The sequence below is a fragment of the Athene noctua genome, chromosome Z (genome assembly GCF_965140245.1).
Source record: "Athene noctua chromosome Z, bAthNoc1.hap1.1, whole genome shotgun sequence".
In the NCBI taxonomy this organism is placed as follows: Eukaryota; Metazoa; Chordata; class Aves; order Strigiformes; family Strigidae; genus Athene; species Athene noctua.
The window spans coordinates 11,408,507-11,434,126 of NC_134077.1; the positions used below are offsets into that span (position 1 = coordinate 11,408,507).

General features: G+C 47.7%; 1 protein-coding gene across 1 annotated transcript; it reads right to left on the minus strand.

Moving 5' to 3' along the window:
- Positions 1-2,898: 2,898 nt before the first annotated feature.
- VCP (valosin containing protein) lies at positions 2,899-24,806 on the minus strand. Its single transcript, XM_074931586.1, has 17 exons — positions 24,636-24,806; positions 19,569-19,680; positions 19,006-19,178; positions 16,783-16,925; positions 15,666-15,796; positions 13,419-13,550; positions 12,916-13,018; positions 10,965-11,098; positions 10,575-10,710; positions 9,441-9,553; positions 8,609-8,773; positions 8,405-8,527; positions 7,131-7,343; positions 5,585-5,893; positions 4,520-4,675; positions 3,774-3,928; positions 2,899-3,395 (listed from the first exon to the last, which is right to left on the minus strand). The coding sequence occupies exons 1-17, from the start codon at positions 24,650-24,652 to the stop codon at positions 3,290-3,292; spliced, it is 2,421 nt and encodes an 806-aa protein (XP_074787687.1). The 5' UTR covers positions 24,653-24,806; the 3' UTR covers positions 2,899-3,289.
- Between the last annotated feature and the right edge of the window lie 814 nt (positions 24,807-25,620).

Consider the following 25,620-nt stretch of genomic DNA (forward strand, 5'->3'; position numbering starts at 1 on the left):
ACCCAGCTCTTCTCAGAGGGTCCCTGGGGCAGGACCAGAGGCAGCAGCACGAGTTGCACCCAGGGAAAATCCTGCTGATATCCGGAAAAGTTTGCCCATATGCTCCCAACAGGAGCAGCATGCAAGGGCGGGCAATGAGAGCAAAACCCATGGGTGTTGTGCCTCAGGAAGGGGACTGGCAGAGGCTACTAAACCCCAGATGGGCCCCATGGCTTACTGCCTCCTCCCAGGTGATAACTCAGGGACATGAAATTACCCCACGAAAACCTAACCCTGAAGCCCACACAGCAAACAGGACTGGGAGCAGATACTGGGCTGGGCAGACTGGGGAGGCAGAGCCAGCACAGGTCCCCCCAGCCATGGGGTCTGACAGTGATGCCGAGGATGCTCATGGGCAGGGAAAGACCATAGGGAGGGGCTGACCATGGGGAGGAGAAGCCCTTGGAGCAGGAACACCTATGGGGAAGAATGTCCATGGGCCGGTGGGTGTCAACAGGGAGTGCACATCCATGGAGCAGGGGATGCGGGTGGAGAAGGAATGCCTGTGGTAGGGGGACGCCCTTGGGGCAGGGATAGCCATGGAGAGGGGATGCGTGTGGGCCAAGGAGCTGCCCAAAGGGAGGGGATGTCCTTGCGGCCAGGGATGCCGTAAGTGTATCTGAGCCAGAGTGGGACGGAGGCGCTGAGCGTGGCCGCTGCCTGCCCTCTGCTGGCAGGAGCGCCTGGTGGGCCAGGAGGCGTTTGGGGTGCTGCAGGAGGGTGTCAATCCCTGGGGTCAGGCACCAGCCTCTAACCCCACACATTGGCTGGGGAGGGGTCCCCCATCCTGCACCCACCGTGGCTGGGCTGTGGCCTCCTATGAGGCCACACGGTCCCTGTAGGGGAGCTGGTGGGGGGCTCTGGGAACCCTGGGGGGGCACAGGGAGATGATGACCATGGTGGCAATGAAAGGGCTGCCCTCAGCTGCCTCCCTCGCTAATCCCACACCATCCAGGGCAAGCTTCAGCCAACAGCCCCTTCCTCCCACCACAGCACGTTTGGGGGCTGCCCAGTCCCCCCAGCAAAGTTCTGGGCAGGGGAGGAGGGTGCTGCGGGAAGGCTCCTGCCCCTGCAGCTACCAGGGGTCTCTGCAGGGGTGGGGGTGGCCCCAGAAAGGGGCACAGACTGGGGCCAAACCCAGTCTCTGGTACCAACCACCCTCCTGGGGCTGCTGGGGGTTCATGGCGGTGGGGGGCCCAGCCAAGCTCCCCAGCTGCTGCAGGTGCTGATTTGTGGGATACCCTCAGCCCCCCCCCCCAGCAGGTTTACACTGCTCTGGGAGCTCCTGTGGGTGCTGTCCCCAACAGGACCCATGTCCTACAGATGGCAGGGATGAGGTTTTCCAGCCCTCCTGCTGGATTCCATTAGTGTTTGCAATTAGGAGAGGCAGCAGGGAAGATGGAAGCTGATGGGAGCTGGGGTGCACACCCCACCACCCTGCTTGCCCCAGATGACAGATGCCAGGGTGGATCTTCCCCCAGCACTTGCTGGGTGGTGATGGAACCAAACTGGCAGGGAGGAAGAACCCTACCAGAGGTGAGAAAGACTTTGTGGAGAGTCCTGGAGAGATCTTGGCAGGGGTTTCCAGGCACCAGTTAACCCAAAAAGAGGGCTGGGGGGCAGGGGAAACACCAGCCCTCCCATCTCTATCCCAGCTGCCACAGGAGGCGACGGCCTGCGTCCCCACAGGAGAGCAGCAGCAGTGTTTTCTCGAACAGAGGACGGGACGAGAGCCGTGCTGGCAGAGCTCTGAAGTAGGACAGAGCAGCACCTGAGCTTCCCCCCCTCCCCAGGGGCCTCCATGGCCTCCTACCCCAGCAGGAGATTGTGCTATTTAAACACAGCGTTCCCAATTTCAGCACATTTCCCCCGCTGCTATGCACAGACCCCTTCTCACGGGCAGTCCTGTCTTCCTGCCATTCTGAGACTCCCCTTGACTCAAGCCGGTCTGGTGGAGGCCCTCTGCAACCTGCCAGGCTTTGGGGCAGAAGCACCCGCTGCCACAGCCCCACATAGCTCCTGGAGAGGAAAGATTGCCCTCTCCATCGTGGCTCTGCCCCAAAGGCCTGGGGCAACTTTTTGCCACACAATCTGCGTATTTAACCCTCTTTGCAGAAACCCTCAGTTCCTGCAACCCCCTAAAAGCCAAGAGGACGCAGCTGCTCTGTGCACCCTAGTCACTGCCCCAACAGGCTCTCGGCTTGGACTCAGGGGCTGTATCCAGCCTCCCACCCTGCTCCTGTGGGCATGACGGGACCAGACCCAGGGCTTCGCTCATGTAAAAGTACAGCAGCACAGAGCAAAGGGAAAATAAACCAAGGAGCAAGGTGGTGAGGTAGAAGTGGAAATGAAAAACCACAGTGATCAAAACCTAACTAGTGAGTCTGGGGCATGACAGGGGGCCAGATGGCACCAGAAATACAAGGGTGTCATCAAGAAACGCAAGGGGACGCAGGAAACATTGTGCTGAAGCTCTGCATAGTGGTGTCAGGCTGCACCCCAGACATAGCCCAAGTGCCCCCTCGTGCTCACTTTAAGTCAGGGATCGCAGGAGAAGCCCTTCGCTGCAGAGAAGCCAAAGCAGCAGCAGATCTGAGAGCTCAGGGCCAGCGTAGGAGAAGCAACACTGGTACCCGCTGCCAGGCCCTCTGACTCAGCACTTCTTGCCAAGACAGGGCAGGGGAGAGACACTGCCAAACTAATTTTTTCTGTTAATGTTAGCTAAGAGGTGTCAAGGATGAAGAGCTACCCCACACACAGCAGGGAAGGGCACACACAGGTGGAGTCCACCAGGGCAAGGAGCGCTCAGGCAGCACCCCAGACACCGCCTGACAGATAGCACCAGCACCACGTAAAGGAACTGCCAGGGCCTGGCTAGAGTTTTGTGGGATTTTTATTTTTTTTTAATTATTTTTGTGTTTGGTTTTTTTGTTTGTTTTTTGTTTTTTGTTTTTTTTTTTTATACAGGCTAGCGTTGTACCCTTTGCTAAAGCTGCTGATTCTGCCACATAAACTAGAACAGAAATTTCTCAGAAATTAAGTCGGTTCCCCTCCTTGTTAATTCACTGTCTGCCTCCCAACTGAACAACGGTCTGGATTTGTGTTTGCAGAAAACATTCCCTGTACAAAGTCTGACGTGCAGCTACACTGTTCTGACTGAGGAATGAAGAAGCCAAGAGTCCATTGAACATTGGATTTTTCCCTGTACAACGTGGCCCGATGTGAAGTTTGGTCCACTAAGGACAGCGCGTTAACCGTAGAGATCATCGTCATTGTCTTCACTGTAGACGTTGCCCCCGCTGCCACCTCCTGTGCCTTGGCTGGGACCGGTGCCACCCTGGTTACCCGACGGGAACCTGTGTGCAGCGGTGTGGAAGGGGAGAGAAGAGATGCTGTTGAAAAACCTCCTCACAGCTCTGCACCATCCCCACCCCAGTGCCAAGTAGGACAGGCAGGAAAAATGGGACGAAGCCTTAGGACAGGTCACACAAAAGGGTCACACGGCTGCCGTTTGTGTGAAAAGGGTTCATGGGCTTCAGGAGCACTAACAGAGCAGCTACGACCGATCTGCAGCACAGCCTACACCTGTGGCATTGTGTACTGGATGCTGCACGTGCTGGGAAGGCACACTGGAAGAGCAGTTTGTTAACCAGGATCCAGCAGAGAGCTGCCTCGGTGCTCTGCTCTGGAGCTGGCTGCGCCACGCTGCGCTCCCCCCACTCCCTCACGGTTACCTGAAGCTGCCAAAGCCACGGCTCTGCTGTAGAGTCTGCGCAAACATCTCGTATTTCCTGATGTCGTTGTCACTGACTGAGCGGCGAGCAAAGCGCATGGCCTCCTCAAAGTGATCCCGGCGTATCTCAGGAACCGGGTCATCCTCCTCCACTTCCTGCAGCGAGGTAGAGGGCCCAGGTGAGCTGCCTGACCCGGCTGCATGGCCCCACAGCTGCCCACAGCCTCCCTCAGGGTCAGGATCACAGAATCACAGAATTGTCTAGGTTGGAAAGGACCCTGAAGATCATCCAGTCCAACCATTAACCTAGCACTGACAGTTCCCAACCACACCATATTCCTCAGTACTATGTTGACCCAACTCTTAAACCCCTCCAGGGATGGGGACTCCACCACTGCCCTGGGCAGCCCATTCCAACACCCAACAACCCCTTCTGGAAATAAATGCTTCCTAGTATCCAGTCTAAACCTTCCCTGACACAACTTGAGGCCACTGAGGATGCTCGGACCCGGCCAAGGCCAGGGCTGGGGAGGGAGGGAAGGACACCGCGGCAGACCATGAGTCCGGGCTGCAGCGGGGGCCTTTGGAGCAGTGCCCCAGGAGGGCCTTAGCCTCCCACAAGATGAGAACAAAGTGCTCCAGCTCTGTGACCTGTGCAAGAGCCCAGTTGTCCCCATCCAAGGATTAGGGAGAGGAACACATCACGCCTCACAGACACGAGCAGGGAAGGCTCGGTGCCCCACTCACCATGGCAGAAGGGTTGGTCTGCCTCTCGCGTTCTCGCCTGATCTCACTCTCGATGGACTCGCGGATGGCCAGTTTGCAGGCACGCTGGCAGATTTCTGTCAAGTCAGCTCCCGAAAAGCCATTGGTCATCTTAGCTAGGAAATCCAGGTCAACATCCTAGTAAAAAAAGGCAAGAGAGGACTCTCCTTAACACCTTACATCCTCAGATGACAGAGAGGTGTCTTCAGATCCCATGGTATCAAGGTTTTGCCTTAACTCTGGCCAATTTTGTAAAGATCAACTGTTAAAGCTCTTGTTGTTGGGAAAAGCTAACCACACAAAGGCAAGCCATGCTCCCCATACATCCATCAAGAAGACACGAAGCAGCTGTAAATGCAGCTGCACTTGTGGATTTAGGGTATGATTTGCTCAGGTCTCAGCATTAGGAGCCAAACGAAACACTGTCAGACTGGAAATGGAAATGGGGCACAGGCAGACCAAGGCAACCAACTTCCTTCCTCCTCCTTCCCCTCAACTCAAGAGGTAGTACTGCAACCTCCTTTGAAGCTTTCTTTCCTAACAGAACTTAAAAATGTAAGCCTGGCATAAAAAAACTTAAGATCTCACTTGACATCTGCTTTTCTCTGATTAACTACCAGTTGCATTATTGCCTGCTCCCCAGGCAAGGGACACAACTCTTGACTATGACAGAGTTCAGCAACAATTAACTGCTAATGGTTCCTCTTCAGTTTCCATTTCACAGCCCTGTGTTCTATATTTACTTTTCTTTCAGTGTACAAGACTCTTTTCCACCTTGCCCTAACAAGCTTTCCCACACTCTGGGCAGGACTCCACTATGAAACAAAGGCCTGCTGTTCTTACAGCCAACACCTAACCTCGTTGATACCTAGCCTCAGAGCTCATCCTCCCCCTACCTCTTCACTTCCACCCTTCATCGACTGAAGGCTTCCCAGCTCTGTTATCAGGTGGAGCAGCCACCAGCCTCCTGCTCTGTCCCCAGCTTGTGAGGAGCACGTGCAGCACACAGCAAATCCAAGTCACACGCTGTCAGGGCACAGATCCTACCTTGGCAACCGGTGATTTCCTCAGGTTGGCCTTAAGAATAGCAACCCGGGACTTCTCGTCAGGCAGGGGGATGTAGATGAGTTGATCCAGGCGGCCAGGGCGCAAAATGGCTGGGTCAATGATGTCTGGCCTGTTGGTGGCACCAATGATGAAGACGTTCTTCTTGGTGGACATGCCGTCCATCTCTGTCAGGATTTGGTTGATGACACGGTCTGCAGCACCACCACCATCACCAATATTCCCACCTCGAGCCTTTGCAATGGAGTCCAGCTCATCAAAGAAGAGCACACAAGGGGCTGCTTGGCGGGCCTGCAAAAAACAAACAGTTAGTTCATATTAATACCCCTTGGTAAGGGCCACACTGACTTCACACTAAACCTGCCCTACAATTAAAGCAGCTCAGAAGAGAACCAAGCTGCAAGGAGAGCTTGGAGGGGGTGCTCCACAAGAGTCTCCTGCCACACAAATCCTCAGTTAAATTCTCCTGAACTACAAGATGAATTTCACCAAAGCTGCAAGCATTGTGAACCAGACAGAAGGGTGGTAACTCCAATACCTAGGCAGAAAGCTGGAGCCAATTTGCCTGGACTAGAACTCTCCCTGCAAGACCTGGGGACATCAACTGGTTATTTAGTCACTCAAGTATCAGTAGATGAGATATATCCAATGGAAGGGGGAAATCCAGTCGTTGCCTTCAGCTACCTAATGGGTAGTTATAGGGAAAAGTGAACCAGATCTTTCTTTGAGGTGTGCCATGAAAGGATGAAAGAGGACAGGCACAACTGGCTGCAAAGAAGATTTCAGTTAGAAATACGGGAAAAAAAAAAAAAAAATCTTCACAATGAGAGAGCTCAAACACTAGCACACAGGCTTAGAGGTCAGGGATTCCACCCACAGCACATGTTCGAAACACAAGGCACTGAACAACCTGATCAAATTTCCACGTCACCTCCCTGCTCTGGACCAACAGCTGGACTAGATGGCCTCTGAGGTTCCCTCTAAACCTGAAATTTTTTCTCTCTCTCCATCTAACTTTGTTCTGTCAGCTCCTTCCCTGACCACAGGAGTGAGGATTCCCAGGACAGTCCATGCAGATACCTTCTGGGTGAGGAGGTGACACTATCTATGGGGCAACTGGGTAGTAGAAGTGAGCTCCTTTCTAAGCCACATGTATTTCAGGACAAGAACCCACAGGATACTTTAAAAATCTATAAATGGTGATGGCTAATGAGGTGTCAAGGTAAGTTTCCAGGGATGTGCAGGGTTATCTCTGCCATCCTAACACTAGCCTCACTGCTAAGACACTGGGGCATTCATCATCCTTTAACAACAGACACAAACTGCAGCCAGAGAAAACCATTTAAATCCTCTTTGGCAACAGAGCTATTAATTCCCTAACATCACAAAAGCAGCCACTGCTCTCAGTAAAAGTGGGGAAAACACAAGAGACAAACAAGAACCAGGCCAGTAAGACAGATGCAGCGGAGACAAAGTTCTGGCATAACCTCAGCAGAAACATAGCACAGGGTGTAGAAGAAACACTTACCTTGTCAAAGATCTCACGCACGTTGGCTTCAGACTCGCCAAACCACATGGTGAGCAACTCTGGCCCCTTGATGGAAATGAAGTTTGCCTGGCATTCGTTGGCAATGGCTTTGGCCAGCAGTGTCTTGCCACAACCAGGTGGCCCATAGAACAGAACCCCTTTCGATGGGGTCATACCAAATTTGAGGAACTTGTCTGGGTGCTCCACAGGATACTGAAGGAGAACAAAACAAACACATACACCTCTCATGGTGAGCCAGAACAGACGTGTACCTCAGAATCACAGAATGGTCTGGGTGGAAAGGGACCTTTGAAGATCTAGTCCAACCCCTCTGCCATGGCAGGGACATCTTCCTCTAGGTCAGTTTTGTTTCTCCCCCTACCAGAAACACTACCTGAGATTTCTGGTGGGTTAAACACAAGATCCTGCCTGCTCAGTGCCACTGGAGTTTTAAAATGGACACTGGTTTGAGAAGTACCACAGCTAAACTGGAAAGCTACCTTAAATAACCTATTTACCTCTAAGAACTTAGTACTAGTTCAGGTAGTTTTTCAGCACACTTAACCCCAGCTTCACTCTGCCCTGAACAAGTAAAAGGGAACAGCTCATTATCTAATCTATTCGCTCTGCTCTCCAGAGACAGGCAAGGTGTCTGATGTGAGTATTTATCCTCAGCAACAAGGTCAGAGATAGGTGATGGTTTTAACATAAGAAAATTAGATTGAAAAATTAGATTATTTTACTCACAGGGAGGCTATTTTTACAATGCTAGCTGAAAGGAGGAACCTAGCAAACCCAAATCATTCCAGTGCAGCCACCAGGAGTTTCCACAGAACATTCATGACTTTTTGTCTCAGTCTTTCCTTTTGTAGAAGGCTTCACAATTACTTTTCACCTGTCTCTGTGCTAATGCTGATGGGAAAGCCTTTGGGGGCTCTCTCTGTGAGAATCTTCACTTTCTGGCATAGAAAGCCACCACATAAGAGGATTCTCAGCAGTGGTCCCATTGCTGCTCTTTCTGTCTGTAGCACAACACCCACTCAAGATGACACTGTAGACTCAGCTAAGGAAAGCCTGATGCTGCTTCCCAGCACCTTCCTCTCCAAGTTCACTAAGACGGAACAGCGTATTTTTAGTCCATTACAAGGAAATGCCATAAAAACCTCTGCATTTACCCTGTTCACAATCCAAACAGGGATCTGAAGAAGTTCTGGTGTTTATTATTCTACTTATTTTTCAAGCTGACTAAGCAAAAATCTATTGGAAATCCTTACCTGTACAAGCTCCTGGAGTTCTCTCTTTACATCTTCTAGACCACCAATATCTTCCCAGGTAACCTGTGGCACCTCCACCACAGTCTCCCGAAGAGCAGAGGGGTTGCTCTGGCTCAGAGCCCACTATTGTTAGAAGAAACAGTGTTATATGAATTCTAACATGTTACGTTCAGATAAGCAATTAGACACTGCACCCTGCATTACCCTGAAGTCATCCATGGTCACAGCCAACGAGTTCATCACTTCAGCATCGATGGTTTCGTCTTCTAGGTCTATGAGATCCATCTTCTTTCTGATAGCCTGAAGAGCAGCTTCTGAGCAAAGAGCAGCCAAGTCAGCACCAACATGGCCATGGGTCTCGTTTGCCACCTGAAAGCAGAGCACTGACTATGACTCACAGGGATACAAGCAAGTGCTCTGCAAGGGCAATGCATGCTCTGGTCACTCACTGGGACATGCAACAAATCTCCGGAGAACGACAACATCAGTGCCTTGCTGCAGATTCAAGACAAGTGCTACCATGTATTTAACTGGCAAAGATACTGCTGTTCCACCTCCTACTTGAGATCAAAGCTGCAACTAGAATTCAGATGGTGTGCAGAGAGATAACCCTGAGGACCACAGTTCTTCATTCAGGACAGAGATTACAGGAACCATTCAGTTTACACGTGGTGTCCAGTGTCACCACAATGCTCACCCAGCTCTGTGATTGCCATTACAGGCTTGCTTTATTTTTAAAGAGAATGCCACAGCTAACAAACCCAGGAGGATGGTGGCAAGGCACTTTCAGACTGGACTGACAAACGTTTGTTTCACTTAGCCATGCCATTCTTAACTAGTTAGTGAGTGAGAATTTCTGGTCACTGGTAAACTAGTTAGAAGGAAGCCCTGAGATCACACATTCACCCAGTTTCGTGCTGTCCTAAATGAATAACCACATTTATGCATTCAAGCCTTAACAACTCTTCCACTACAGAACAGAGCATCAGGAATGTCCATCTGCAGGGATGAGCTTTCCTAATAGCACACTACTCACCTGTTCCAGATCCACATCATCAGCCAGTTTCATATTTTTCGTGTGGATCTGCAGGATCTCCAGGCGCCCGGTGGCATCTGGGATACCGATATCTACCTCTCTGTCAAAACGACCTGAGGAGTACAAAACCTATGTCAAGCTGCTGATTCTGCAAACTAGAGGAGCTGCAGTTGCTGCCTTCCTCTGACTGAACAACATGATGACAAGCCATAAACACATATGATTTCAGAAAATGCCAGAGCTTTGGGTTTCTCTGCAGCATCTTTCAGCACAGTAGCAGTCAGATCAGAGAAGGAGGAAAGGCTTTAGCCATTTAGGGAAGTAAAACTATGGTATTAGGTAGAGTTTGAGACTATATGACACAGAGGACTGATGGTTTAGGAACTTTTTCTGAGCCTCATTTTTAGAATACACCTCCCCAAACCAATATACCATTAGACATTCTTGTTTATTTCTACTTTTGTGTTCTCATCACAGGAGTCTGCAAATACTGAGAGATATAATTTTTCAGAACATTCATAGCAGTACCCAAGTGGTGAAAAACATGAACTGGCCCAGCACCTGGAGGCAGGAAACCCAGGTATTACTGCAGTATTAGCTAAGGTACGTACACCAACCATTTTCCTCTAGCTGTAGCTGTGCATTCAAATGCCTCGCTGTGCATTTAAGAGTCAGTTTTCCCCTGCACATTTGACTGGTTTGCTGTTACAGACTCTACCAACTGGTCATACACCAGACACCTCGTTCACAATGCAAAGTTTCAAAAACCTGAATCTCAGAAACTACCAGACTTCTCATCAGTAAAAGAGAAATCACACAATTCAAAGCTTTCTGCAACCTAAGGCATGAACATTGCTTTAAGCATTTAGTGTATCCTGAAATAGCTTCACCTAATACAGGCTAGCACACTTTTCCGCTTCAAAGTATTTTTTTATTGCTACAAGTTCTAACCTAATATGGCACAGAAAATTATACCAAAGGCTGGAAGCCTAGCAATGAATTTCAAACAAGCAGCTGGAGACAAGTCAACAGTTTATGTAACACAGAATATGTTTAGTATTAATTTCTCCCTAATCCTTCCAAGGCCCCTGAAACAAAGTATGTGATACACAAGAAAGACTGCAGTGTGGTTACCAAAACGCCTGAGTGCTGGGTCAATGCTGTTAGGTCTGTTGGTCGCTGCCATAACAATCACGTGTGCTCTCTGTTTCAGGCCATCCATAAGAGTCAACAGCTGAGACACTATGCGACGTTCCACTTCTCCATGTGTCTACAGAGGCAGAAAGCAGTAGTTAGACAAAAAGCTCAGCCACACAGCACAGGAGCTAGTACTGCACCAGAGCCGACAGATATAAGAGCCATGAGCTGTTAAGAACCATCATGAAATCTATCTGATTCTTCTCATGATCAACTGAAGTCATGTGTTAAGTTAAATACCGCTTGGCCCTGTAGTCAAATGCAGAGATTCACGCCAGCTGCTACTAAAAAAGACGTACCTCTTGACCTTCTACAGGCTTGCTTTACCTTCTCTCTCTTAGGAGCAATGGCATCCAGTTCATCAATGAAGATGATGGCAGGAGCATTCTTCTCTGCTTCTTCGAAGGCTTTCCTCAGGTTGCTCTCAGACTCACCAGCCAGCTTGCTCATGATCTCAGGACCTGAAAAACAGCCTCACTGTGGCACCCACAAGAGAACAGCTAGCCCCAAGACATGCAGCTAAATTTTTTTAGTACAACATTCACACGGGACAATCTATATTTCAAGCCAAAGCACATACTATCAACTGAGTTCACTAAATTTGCAGCTGAACAGGCAAGAACAGCATGCAGAATTACTTTCTATCATTATTCTGGTGTTTCCAGTTTACTCTAACAGAATGCAGCACTAGTCAATGAGTTACCTTTAGCTGCCTCTTTCCTTACCCTATTTCACACCTGGTAAGCTTCTCTGTAATTTGCCACCACACACTGTTAATGCCAGTCCTAGCTTGCAAGAGAAGCAATCAAATTATATGGTGATGAATTATCAGGGTAGGGAAGGAAAAAGCTCTAAGATACTGAAGCTGCCTTTAGCTTACATTATACAGGTATACATTTACCTCTGTAAGATCCTATAAATTAGTTTAAAAAACCCCAACAAAACGAAAAAACAACAAAACCCCAAATCCCATCTCCTCTGGAAGAATAATTTAATTAAAAAAATGTGTAAGCGGACCAATCCCAGAAGGAAGGACAGCATTCCCCTGAGATCTCCTACAACTGCTGAACACTACTGCAGGCTTACTGGTTTGTTCTGGTTTTAGATTTTTCCATCATGCTGATGGGAGTGGTAATGAAGAGAAAGTATGCTCCTACAAGACCAAGAAAAAGCAACCTGAGCCTCAGGAGTGCAAAGCTGCCAGCTGACTGAAGCATGCCAGCTGCAGAGCCACTGGTGCAGGCAGGCACTAAAAGCGTGTCATTACAGGTACCTCACCAGTTCGTACCAGCTCTGTCTGCAACACTGCCTGCAGCTCCAGGCTTGGAACCAGCAGACAGAGAATGCATCACTAACTCCGACAATGTTATTTTTATTACGCAATAGAAGTACAAATGTCTAAAGATACAGCTGGCTCATTAGCATTCAGTGGCAGCTTATAAACACATTAGGAAGTATATGACAAGGGCAACATATGGTTAAAAACAGTCCATTTACATCTGATATCTTGAGATACAAAGGAAGACACTTCCCTACTGCTGGTCACCACTATGCTGTGCTACACAGTCCTTTGCTATTGCCTTCACAGGTCTACATGATTGAAATCAGCAAAGGAAAGCAGCACTCCTCAAGTAAAAATCTTCAGTTATTCCAGCACTGACTGTAAAATGGGACAGAAAAGGAGTGAGGAAAATTCAGAATTTGATCCTTACTGGACATAAACTAGTAACCATCTTTACTGCTACAGGTGAGAGTTATCAACAGGAGGTTCTGTCACTTGTAGCTAAGTCCCAAGGTACTCATTACAGCTTTCAAGAGAGTTCCTCCCAATTAATGTTATGTGAAATAAAACAGGTCTTGTGCTTTACTTGAGGGGAAAAAGAAATTCACAGCAGAACAGCTTCTTTTCTGAATGGAACATGGTGTCAGCCACAGAAGCAAGTGTCCTGCATCCATATACTTAGACTAATCTCAGCACTTCACTCCCAGCTCTGCCCTCACCAACATGAATGAGCAGCCAGACAGACTCCAAGTCCCTGTGTTACAAAGCTGTCTTCCAATCACCCTGATACAACACAATCAAGCTTAAGGGAAGTGCCACTACAGATATTTCCACACAAATGGCCTACAAGTGTCCCCAGAAGCACACTTGAAAGAGGTAAGGATAGATGTCAGGGAGACAACGTGGCTCTACAAGCACTATTAACACCACTCATTACTGTAACATAGATGAATGAACACACAGCAGATCTGGGGCCAAAGCAGTCACAAAACATACCGTTGATCAGGAAAAAGAAAGCCCCTGTTTCGTTGGCCACTGCTCGGGCAATCAGTGTTTTACCAGTGCCAGGGGGACCATACAGCAGGATCCCACGGGGAGGCTGAAGACAAAGGCAAGGGACTTAGTGAGCTAGTACTTGAATGCTTAAGTAGCTTCACAGTGAAACCGTAACCATTTGATAAAACCAGTCCAAAATTGTGATAAACGCTCATGCAACAGCTGTCATTCCAGCATTGCTATCAACACCCTTACTACTTTGCATGACACACAAAGAAAAACCTTGCCAGTAACTGACAGCGCTGATTCAAAACATCACTCCACTTTACAAGTTGCCAATACTCTAATCTGTGTCCAGAATATGTAAGGAAATACTTTCTGAACACCAGCGTTAAAAAAAACCAAACCAACCAAAAACCACAAATTACTTATGCCCAACACCAATGACTCATAAACCTCCAAGGTGAAGTCCACTCATCCCCCTGGTGCACACAAGGACTTACCTTCACCCCTATGGCCTTGAAAAGCGCAGGGTGTCGGAGGGGAAGTTCCACCATCTCTTTGATTTGAGCCAGCTGCTTCCGGCAGCCACCAATGTCATCATAGCCCACTTCATTCAGTGACTCCTCTTCATCCTATCCGGAAGGAAATACATTAAACATTTCAGTGAAAACAATAGTTCAACAACTCCTCCCAGTCTATGAAAGCCCAGGAATCTGAGGTTTTGTTCATAGTCATTTCTTTGCTGTCTTGAGATTCTCACTTTGAAGTCTTCCTAGTGTCTTCTACAACTGTTTTTTAGTTCTGTCTTCCCAGACATACAAAGGGAATTGCCTGCATGTACTTAGACCTCACTGAAGTGCACCCTTTTCAATCACAGCCTCCGCTGCCAGGTTCCCTACAGATTCTAGCACAAAACAAGCTCTGTGACTCTCTGACGAGACTAACAAAGACAACAATAGACAATGAAGTTCAGTATAAAATATACTTATTCCTTAAATTGTAAGCGATTTCTCTAACTACCTGATGTACTCTAGCTATCACACAGTTCTCAGATGTAGTGTTGTCTTTTGGGATTGACTCAAACAGATAAAGTTAAGATCCAGATGCTATACTCTCCCAGTATAGCTCTACAGCACCCATTTATTTGGCTGTCCAAATCTCTTCTGGCCTTGGTTATCTGTAACATTAGGCCACACTAAAGTAGTAACACAGCCTGGAATATCAGAGGGGCTCAGTGCAAGTTCCACAAATGAGAAATACTACCTCAAGCAGGTCACAGGGTCTGGCCCTATCAAACACTGAAGGTCTCCAGGTTTGGAGACTGTTGCCTTCTATGGGCCCCACTCCAGGGTTGGGAGAAACCTTTTTCCTAGCATCTACTGGGAATTTCCCTTGATCCAGCTTATGCCACTGCCTCCAGTCCTGTCCCTGGGCACAGCTCTCAGAACGAGCCTGGTCATCTACCCCTTTCCATCAAGCAGTTGCCAGTAAACCTGGCCCTTTGCCTTCCTTTCTCCAGGCTGCATCATCCCACTCTCCCACTTCATTCATTCTGAGCTCCAGCTTCTCATCATTTTGGTGGCCTTGGCTAAAGTTGCTCCTATCTGTCTCTACTGTGTCCTGAAGAGCCCAAACCGGACTCGTGGGGTGCCCAGATGCAGTCTCACAAGTGTCACAGAGATGCCTTTTTTCAGAGGACAGCTAACTACAACCCAGCACTCACCCTGTTTAGCAGGCAGTAAAGAGGCACTCACTTTATTAAGTATGAAACCACCTTAGCTGATTTCTCTAAAATCTCCTACTTTGTAACAGTAAGGTGACCAAGACCTCACAGACAATCTACTCAGCTGCCTCAAGCTTGGGACACTCAAGGCTAGACACTTAAGGGACTGGGGAAATTATTTTTTAAAAGTTAACCATTTTAGGATGTTCTGGTTCAACTAGGATAGGGTTAAGTTTCCCCAGCAGAGAGAGAGGGGGAAGGGATCTCCAGCCGGGTTATTCATACCATGCTGATGTCAGGTCCAGGGGTGGAAAACTTTTGATTTTACTTTCTCTTTGGCTTTTTGGTGGCGGGAAGCTGCTCCGTGACCAGTTGCGGTATTTCTCTGTATATCTTTTGTCTTGTTCACTGTTATTGATATTTATTGTTGTTATAATTGCCACTGCTGTTGTTCAGATTGTTTACCACACTGTTGCATTAAATTTTTTCCTATTTTAACCTGGGTTTGTGCCTAACTGCCAGTCTGACCGGCTGAGGGTGGAGGAGGGGCAACAGCAACATGCTCTCCAGTCCCGGCAGGGCTTAAACCAACACATAGGATTTCAAATTTCTCACTGAAAAAAGCACTAGTTTCTTTCTTTTCATGTGGCATGAAATTCAGCAACATTGTAAGCTCTCCCTGCTATAGATCAAGGGAACTTTGGAATTAAAAGATGCATCTAAGTCCAGTATGAGATATCTGGAAGCAGACGCAAAACCAGCTGCTGGCAAAGTATGGCATCTCATCAGCAAACCTACACACTCGCGTTATCTCAGCGTATGAGGAAGGACACTGGAAATACCTTTTTCTGACTACCTTCAGCAGCAGCTCATCTCCTAAAACAGGAGTTTCTAACCATTACATTCAATACACAAAATGCCAAAACAGGAACTGCAAACGCTGCTGCTCTCGAGCACTGTTGCAAAAACAGATTTGGAACAGAGGGGATTCAGTAGGAGATCTGTGTGGCAGGATTCTGCTCACCTCTCGTTTGATGGGCTCTCCTTCACAATGGATCACTGTGTCTGGAGCCACTATGCAGTATGGACTTGGATCTGTCTCCACCACTTTGAACTCCACTGCACGCATCCCTCCACGCACCAAGAAGATGTCACCTGTAAAACTCCACACTTCAGTAGCCTGCTGCAACTGATGCTGCAAAATGTCAACCCTTGTACTACCAGCAATCCCAGAGGACAAGGAAGTGGGTTACACAGGCATACACTGCTGGCATTTGTAACACTGCTCTGCATTTTGAACTCCAGAGCTGCACCTACTGTGACTACCCAAGCACCAATTAGATTGCAGCAGTTAAGGTTCTCAATTTTCATCCCGTAACAAACAGCAAACAAAACCAGCAAACAATAGAAAAGAATACCGTGCCTAAATACAAAATACAAAGGCAAGGAATCACATTTCTTTCCCACTCAGTTTCAGTTTAACATTTCTAAACCAGGCAAAAAGCCCTAACTTAATAAAAATTAATTTTGGAGTTATTATAACTAGTTGTTACTAGTTATAACTGGCTGCCTCCAGAAGGAAAATAATTTATAAATGCACTATGACTCCTGGCTAAACTGGGCTATAGAAGGGGGATAACTTCAACTGGTGTTTATAGGGTATTAGGACGTATTTGTTCCAGCAGAAGTGCTCCTAGCACAACTCCTGAAGTGCATTTGGTTTCCTATGCTTTCTCCCAGTTGTTAATTAAATTACTTTGAAAAAGTTAATTTAGTTAGGGTGTCAGCTGATATAACCAACCAATCGATTAAGATGCAGGCAACTCCCTAATTCCATCAAGCGGTAGCAACTTAGAACTTGGGAGAAAATCTCATTAAACTATCTGAGCTTTTTGTGATACTCTCCCATCTCATGTAGCAAAAACCCGCAGAACTATAAAGCTGCTCTGCCAGCCAGAAGCAATCCCCCTTTCTTCCGAAGATTATGAAAAAATTAAACCAGCAACAGGAAAATCTCACTCTATAGATGTCAGTCTAATGCTTTGCAGAGATCTGTGCAAGATTCTGGAAATTCTCTTTATTTGGTCTCAGGACCAGCTCACACTTGCTGCCATCAGGATTTCAGTAACAGGCACTATTACCTTTCCTGATGGGTCTGTACGCTTCCAGGAAGTACGGCTTGAGATAGACTTCAAACAGATTCCCCGTGATCCCTTCTACCGTGTCATCAATTGGTAGCACATGGATACGTTTGCCATATTTCACATCTGGGCAAGGCTGGATGCTGCAGAAGAAAACTCCAGTTAGCCACGTCATGCTGGACCTCCACCCGCACCTGGAAAAGACTGTGCTGTCCCTTCCCAGACCAGTACAAATGCTGGAAACGGCCCTCTGAAGTCCTGGCAACACTTCTCACCTGCAGAAGAACATTTCAGTGCTGACAAGGCAAAAATCAGGCCCATCAAGAGCTACTCTTCACTACACATTCTTTCCTTCACTCCTCCCAGCCCCACCCAAGACCACTGGGGAGTTTCATACTTTCTTCCTAACCCCCTGCTCTTCTGTAGGACCTCTTGCCATCCCCAAGGCACATTTACAAGTTACTAATGCAGCCCAAAGACCTGCAAGAGTCACAAACTAACTTCTGTTTCAACATCAAGCTGCTGCTGAACAAGCTGCAAGACAAAGGGTGTTAGGAGAAGCTTCGTTCCTTCTCTCTAGCTTACTGCAGAGAACAGAGGCCCTCTTGCTGAGAACCCCAATTCTGAGCAAAGGCTCTCATAGTACCAACCAGGGGTAACCAGCATGCAGCCAGGCATCTGTCAGTCCCGCTTTGTAGAGGCTGACATTTAGGTTAAAGTCCAAAGGCCCCTTCCTCCTTTTTAAACAAACACTACAGTTATTATTTTGCAGTGTAGGACAACAGCCTATTGTAGCAATAGCTCAGAGCATCAAGCTGTGGCAGAAAGCTAAAACTGGCTTTGCCAGCTAAGAAAAGCCTACATGGAACTGCAGCTGAGCATGCAACTGTCCATACATGACTTTGCTCGAGATTCTTAATAGATTCTTTTACCACATCCTTTACAGAGAGGATACAGCAGAAGGGTAAAGAAAAAGACAGAGTGCTGCAGAAGGAAAACAGCTGGCAGACTCCAAGCAGGAAGTGATTAGCACATGAATCTGGATTTTGGCAGAAACCAGGCCACAGAAAGTAACACAATAAGCAGTGAAAGATCAGCAAGAAAAATTGAGGTCAAGAGCTGTGAAATTCTCTGACCCTCACAACGAAGCTAAGACAATTGGTAACACGTCTGGGAGGCTGAGAACCACAACAGACATACTCCCAGCAGAAAAGGGGAGAGCACAGGCTGAACTGCTATACTAGAAAGTACTCCCAACAGTAACCTCACATCAAGTTAAAGTTAGGATTCACCTTTATTTTAAATCCACAGACTGGCAAAGCCCTGTTTTGTTCCAACCATGATGGTGTTTAAAACTTGCATTTTGTAGTGGTACAGGTATGGATGGAACAACCTCATTTCTCTCCTCCTTTCTCTCCAAAGTTTGTATGAAACACATTTTGCATTTAAAGATTATTCCGTATGTCACTTCAGAAAGTCTAGTGTCAGAAACCAGGCTCTAATTTTTCCACAACATGCAGGATATTTCAGATTAGGATGATGCTCAGGAGAATGAGCTGTTAGTCCTCCCATATTTAAGTCTGCAAACTAGCATTTTTATGTTTAAGAAACGCTCATGTGCTTCCCCATCCAGTCCCACCACAGAATGGAACCTGTCTAAGCATTCCCAATTTTTAAGTTATTTTTATAACAAACATCAGAATATAAACATCCTTCAGGGATTTTTAATCTTGGTATTTGTCCGCTTCATGCTTTTCCCACTCATTTCTAGCAAGTTTTAAATTATGTTTGCCATAGGGCAGCTCAGATACTACGAGATCAATTACAGTGTTGCTTAATGCCTTCCACAGTTAACACCGTGGACATTAATAAACAAGAAAAGTTTGAGTTCACCCGACATTGTAAATTTGGGAAGATGACTGTGACAACGGAGGGATAAATGAATCACTCAATTTAATGACAGGACCTGTGCTCATGAAGGTCCTGAAGAGACTTCGAGAATCTTTAGCATCATTTTTTAGTATCAATCTGAACATGCAAACAGCCAGAAACACATGCAAAAGCAAATGGGGATCCCCGATGTAAAACACACATGAAAACATTTCTGTGATCTCCTCTGAAAGGTGTAAGGATACATCCTGCAGGCCCTGCCTCTGCTACTGACTCCATCAATTCAGAGACAGTAACTCAAAGACATGCAACAGTTAGCAAATGAGTCCTCACCTGATCACATCACCCAGGCGCACTCTCAGGTTGTTGCGAACAACCCTATTCATGCGAATCTTCTCATCTGAGCAGGTGTCATCTGACAGAACAATGCAGACTGCTTCTCTTCTCTTCTTTCCTTTTAGCAGGACAGTATCTCCTCTGAACAGCTGCAATTCGTCCATTTTTGCCTGTAAACAATAACAGCATTAGAAGCAGCTTTTGCAAGACAGGAATTCGAGCATCTGAAGGAGAGTTACTTGACTTTGGAGAATTACATCTTGGAAGCAATATACTAAATCCACAAGGACAGTGGCTCCCAATATGCTGGTCAAGAAGCTGGACTAAGTGCACAAGCTCAACTAAATCCTAGAAACTGGGAATCAAAATAAATTTCACATATCACTAAAGAGCATTAGGAAACAAGATAACCCTTCCTCGCTCATAACAGCTGCCACTTCTGACACAAATACTTACGTTCATGTACTTACGTTCATGTTGCGAAGTTACATTTCAAGTTAATATGCAGCAACAGCTTGCAAATTACCAGATTAAATGCTTTGCTTTTATAGATGACACACCTGGGACAGTGACACAACACTGTTGTCTTCATTGATGGCTTCATCAACAATTAACCGATTGGGCCTGTTCTTCTGCTTCAGAATAGCAGTCGATAAGTCATCAGCTTTAGAACTGGTGAAGAAAACAGAAGTTATGAGCCTGAGTGATACTGCTCCCCCCTTTCAGCCACTCCTCTCTTTTCATCTTCATTTTCTACAGGTTTCATTGTTATCTTGTCTTTTAGGTACTATACTTGTTTGTAAGACAAAGGAGAACATTCTTCCCAGGCACCAGTTGCAAGAGTTCAAAGCACATTTTCTGTCCGGGAATATAACTACTTTCCTAGCTACAAATGGAAATAGCTATGAAGCTATCTATGAAAAGAAGTGGTCAGTGAGATGTTGCTGACTGTAAGATGTTTTGCCTAAAAGAATTAGTCAGACTCATCTGAAATCACATGTAACCACTGCCACCGAAACAAAAGTTCAAGTCTATTTGGTGTCAAATCCTGGATAAATAGGGGAATTAAAGGACAATGCTGCAGCCCCCCTGACAGGAAGAGTTTTAAGAGTTTAGTCTGTCGAGGCCTATTAGTTAAACCTAGCAAGCCAGTAGAAATATTCAAGTGCTCATGAAAAATGGGGGCTTTTTTTAAAATTTTTTTTTAGGATACAAGCACCTTTCCGTAATACCTTCACAGGAGTCACTCCAGCTCTAGCCCACTGTGCCACAAGAAATACAGCAGATAATTTGTTTGTCTTGACAAAATAGAGCCAATTAAATAGCAAGGAAATGGAAAAAAGGCAGATTACTTTCTTTCAAAATTTAATACATCAAATAATTCACTCTATGAAAGAAATACGTATTTTAACCAACTGATTCACGATTTCTTGGATGCCATAAATTAGCCAGCCACAACAGCTGTTGTAACTTCCCTTGGTGGGCACCTGATTACTTTGTCCAAGCGTTCCTGATGTGCCAGGTCAGAACAGAAAACTTTGTAGAGTTTCATTTGATACTGACAAAGAAAACGAAGTCTTCCCTTGTCCTAAGCAAGTGCAAGCACCAGAAAACAGTACGGAGCTTTGTGGACAATGGTGTTGGCAGTACACTTGGTTCCATTTCACTCTTTTAGGGACAAAATAACCAGAAGAAATCAAACCTTGAGTGAAAGTGGCAGAGCAAGCAGCTACATGGAACGAACACAGATTGTGGCAGCAGCACATCACTTGGCATGCTCACTGCATTTTTAAAATGGACAGAGAGGGGTGGCATACCTACAGTGTGATGTTGCCTCAGGTCCCCCACCCCTCAAGACAGGTTTTTCCAAGACAGGCTATGTGATAGTGACTCCTTTCTCTGACATGTAAAAGGGGGAACAATACTGAGCAAGACTATGAGGGCAACCAGCTTCTTTCCAAGGGGTTTTCAAGCTTCACATTAAGCCCTGATAGCATAAGAAACATGTTGCACATGACAGACAACATTACTTTAAGTGAACAAAAGGAGGGGCTGTAAAAAATGTCTTTCCTGGACTGCTAGCACTAGGAAAGTTGTCTATTCCCTCTCTTCATTAGAGTACAAGAGGTAAGACATTGACATCTGTCCCTTTCAGTTTGAGATGTTACAGATCCATTCTCTGAACCCAAAAAGACACAACAAAGGATATATCCTGGAAGGATCACATGAATTCCATCTGTAACCTAAAATGTGGTCTTGTCAGAGTCCTAAAAAGTCTGGGATTTCCAGGGAAACTGAACCAATATACTGTTGGGCCATAAAGAATCTTGTGGTTAAAACAGTGCATAAAAACAACCCACCTGTAAGGACCTTGCCTCAGAATTAGCTCCTGGCAACTGGAAATCAATTTAGCAGGCAGATTTTAAAACCTGAGCTAAGGGACACCAGAAAAAAACAATACCTCTATTTAGCCTGTTCAAAGTGGGAATGTAACTCACACTCCTCTGCATATGATATGTGGATCTCAAGGTCTTTTGGTAAGAAACTGCTATTAGACCTTGGCTGCCTAATCACTGAAACAGAGTGGCTGTCCCTCGAGATGCAGATACTGCTATGCAGTCTAAATAACAGTCTGGGACACAAGATAAAAATGAACAGAAAAGGGACTGGGCAGCAAGTGGAAGTTTTTGGACCAAAAGTGTCCATAAACCAAAAGCTGTATAAATCTGGAAAGAAAGTTCAGATGCCTCCCAACACACTGCAGTGCTGAAGAGCACAGCAAGAGGTCCACTTGGTTCTGTGGAATGCGAGAAAAAAAGTTTTAGTACTGAAGAACTGAATCTACAGTTCCCTAAGTAAGAAGCAAGAGCTGGATCAGTGTTGTCAGGACATTACTGCACTTAAAGCAATCGAAAAGTTTGGAGGCATTAAAAATGGTGTAAAGGTCTCTTAAGAAACAGCATGTAGGCATCTAAATGTGTAGGGTCAGCTTCAGTTATCTGACCTGACAGTTCTGCAGACAAAGAAACAAAGGTGTTACAAAATTACACGTCAGCCACACAGGAGAGTGCTGTTATTTCTTCTACAGACAAGGGTAAGGACTTTGAGAAACAAGCACTACCCATCTTTCAGGAGCAATTTAGAATACTATTATCACCATTTGCCCTCATTGTATCTCTCCTGGGAGTTCCTCGTGCTGTAACAGAAATAATAAAGCAAAATATATCAATGCACCTCAACCACAGTCAGACAATCCCGGACATCTGTGCATCAGGGAAGAAGAGCCTGAACTGCAAATACTAAGCAGCAAAGCCTCAGGTATGGGTTGGGGCTCTCTCCTGCCAACTTTCCTACGTGTGCTGGTAAACTTCAGCGAAGGGTAGGACAGACAGCTAACCTAGGTAATTTTTAAAGCTCCTCAATGAGTTTTCTGTCAGAGAGAGCCTGGCGCAAATCCTCTAGATCATTTCCCCTACTCACCCCTTTTGTCAGCTCCCTCACACACTTTCCCTCTTGTTCCTTTCTTTCACTGAGTCAACAAAGAGATAAACTGAACACAAAACATAGCTTTAGAGCTGTTTAGGAATTAAAAGGAAATTCAAAGCCTCCATCAAGCCTGCCCCTAAAGAGAGGCCAGAAGTGAGGACATAACCCCCAGCACAGCTAACGGGCCAAACTTGCATATAAAGCGCAAGATATCAACAAAATTGAAGCAAATATGTACCAGCCTTAAAGACCAACAATAATGGATTCTCCATTCTGATCCTCAGCCACCTTTTCTCTCTCAGTAAAGCAGTCCAACAGCCCCATTTGTCACAGCAAAGAGGTGGGGGCTACTTTCTACAACTTACATCGCTTCATCATTTTTCTCTGTGTCAGAGCTCCCCTTGTTAGGCATGCAGTAACACCCAGAGGCTATGCGTTATGGTGAATGGTTTAAAGAGTGAGAGCAGCAAGTAGTTACCAATTAGCGATTCTTCTGAAAATGACTACTAAACGCCAAAGCTCACTTATTTCCTTAGTTTAAGTTGTTCCTGCAAGTCTGTGCTAAAAATATAGCACAAAGCCACTGACTCAAAATTATTCCAGCTGCAGTAACGAAAGTGAAAACAGTCATGCCTTCCATATGCTGCTGTTGTGCCTTTTTATCAGTATTCTCATGAACTCACTTCTGAGATAAAACCTGCCAGCAGTTTCTTACCACCCTGAACATCCATGTTATAGACTGAACTGCTTTCTCCACGTAGGTATTTAAAAAAAAAAAAAAAAAAAAATTAAAAAACCCATAAAGTATTTTATCCACAAAAAAAAAAAGAGATATCTGATAACTGCAGCCACTTACAGAACAGCACATGACACCCAAGTGGTGAGTTCATACCCGTGTTAGAGATGCCAAGTTCTCAAACACTGTTTCAGACAGGTAGGCACATGAAAACGAGAATCTCTTCAGAAACGGCACTCTCACCTCTTGCAATGCTACTTGCTGTGATAAGGCTCAATTCAGCAAGATGGCTGCCAGCAGCATTGACCCAAAAATGGCAACTAAAAAGTAACTGTTTTCCAGTTGCAGAGTAATTTTTGTTGATTCTTATGTGGTAAAAAAACAACTTTTCTAAAGTAGAAATTTATTTTTAAAGACACTGTTCACCTCACTCAACTGCAAAATATGCCTCTGAGAACATTACTTCCACCACAAGCTCTACCACAGACACTGAATTCTTGGAAATGACTCAGTATGACCAAGAAGGTCTAAATTTCAGGAGTTACAAAAGAAAAGAACACACACAAAGGACACTAAAGGGACAGAAAGAGTCTCTGGCAAGGCCAAAAAGTCACTTCAACTATTATTGAATTCGATAAATTTTTTAGGTTCTATTTTTACTTTTCTCAAGTGGCCACGAAGGGTCTTGCACACGTGGGCTGGGAGCCGAGAGACCATTATTACCCAAGTCACTTTTAAGGAGCACGAAAGATGATCCTCAGCCTGGAACTGGAAACACAGTGAGGCAAGACACCGGAGACGAAAATATAGCCGATTGCCTCAACTGCCACAGAGGCCAGCCCGGCACAACATGTCTGCCTCTGCTAATGCCAAGTCACTTGCTAGCCCCGGCCCGAGGGCCGCTGCGAGGAGGAGGCCGGGACGTGCCTCTCCCCTTCTCGCTGCCCCGCCAGCCGCTCCAGGGCCTGGAAGACAAAGCCCTCCCTGGCTGAGGCCTAGCCCAGGCGGGACAGCACGAGCTGCGCCGGGGCACAGCAGGCAGGCGGCCCCGAGCCGGGGCACGGCCAGAGGCCGGCGGAAGGCCCGGTCTGGCCAAGCCTCGCTCCCCCCCCCACCCATGACTCGACACTTCCCGGGGAGGCCCGGCCGGGGCCGGGCCGAGGTGGAGGGGGAAGGCGGGCGGCGGCGAAGCGCGGGGAGCGGCCCATCCCCCTTCACGCACCGCCTCCACCTCCTCGGGGCCTGCATGACACAGCGGGATGGTGCGAGGGATCGGGCCCGCCGACGGGCCTGGGTCGCGCCTGGCCGCGCCGAGGCGAGGTAAAGGCGGGCTAGGCCGGGCCCGGCCCAGCGCCGCCGCGGCGGGGCCTAGGCCGCGGCCTGCCAACGGGCGGCCCGCACTTACTCGGATCCCGAGGCCATGTCGCTGGGGGGGAAGGGGCGAGGGGAGGCGGGCGGCGGCAGCTCCTCCGGGGTACGGCGGCGGCAAGTCTCAGGCTGGCGGCGACGGCGGCGGGCCCGGACGCTTCGCGCTGACTGAACCTCAGAGCCGACTCATCAGAAGGGGAAGGTCTGCCCTGCGCCGCCTCACCTGCCTAGCAACAGCGTGCGCTGACCAATCGGAAATTCCTCCCGGGCAGCGTCTCAGCCAATGGGAGGGGCGGAAGCGGGGAGGACGGGGCTGCGGGGGGGAAGGAGCGGGCGCTCTCCCTCCTCCGCCCCGCCCCTCTCTTTTTCTCTTCGCAAACGTCACGAGGAAGCTCTACGTCCGCCAGCCAATCGCGGCGTCGCCCCTGCCATGGCTGTTCTACCGGGCAACAGGGCCCGGACAGCCAATGGCAAAAATCCACCAATGGGAAAATCCGGACGGCAAGTCCCGCCCAGACAGTTACCCGGGTCAGTCTCGCTTCTCGATTGGCTAGCGCCCGAGGAAAGGGGAAACGGGCGGCAGGGCTGCAGCCAATCAGGAGGCGCGGGAGGCGGGTGCTCGGGGAGGCGCAGGGGGGGGTTGACCGGGCTCGCACGCGCTGGCATGGCGGCGGCGGGCAGGGGCGACGCGGTGCGAGTGGGGCACTGCCCTCAGGGGAAGGGGTGCGTGCGGCCTCCCCTCCACCCAAAGCACCCACACGCCTCCCTTCTCCCCATTTATGTATGTCTTGAGCAGTTTTCCTTTCCCCGGGTCGGTATTTTTGGCAGGGCCGGACCGGGAGACCCACCGCCCTCCGCACCCCGGTTCCCAACCCCTTTAGGCACTCGCATCCACCCGGGGGCGTTTCCTTGCGGCCAGAAACACCGCTGGAACCAAACGACGTTGCACCTGGAGCCCCATTCCTGCAGCCTGCGGGGGAATGCGACTTGCCAAGATATTTTTCCATAAGGAACCGCGGGGC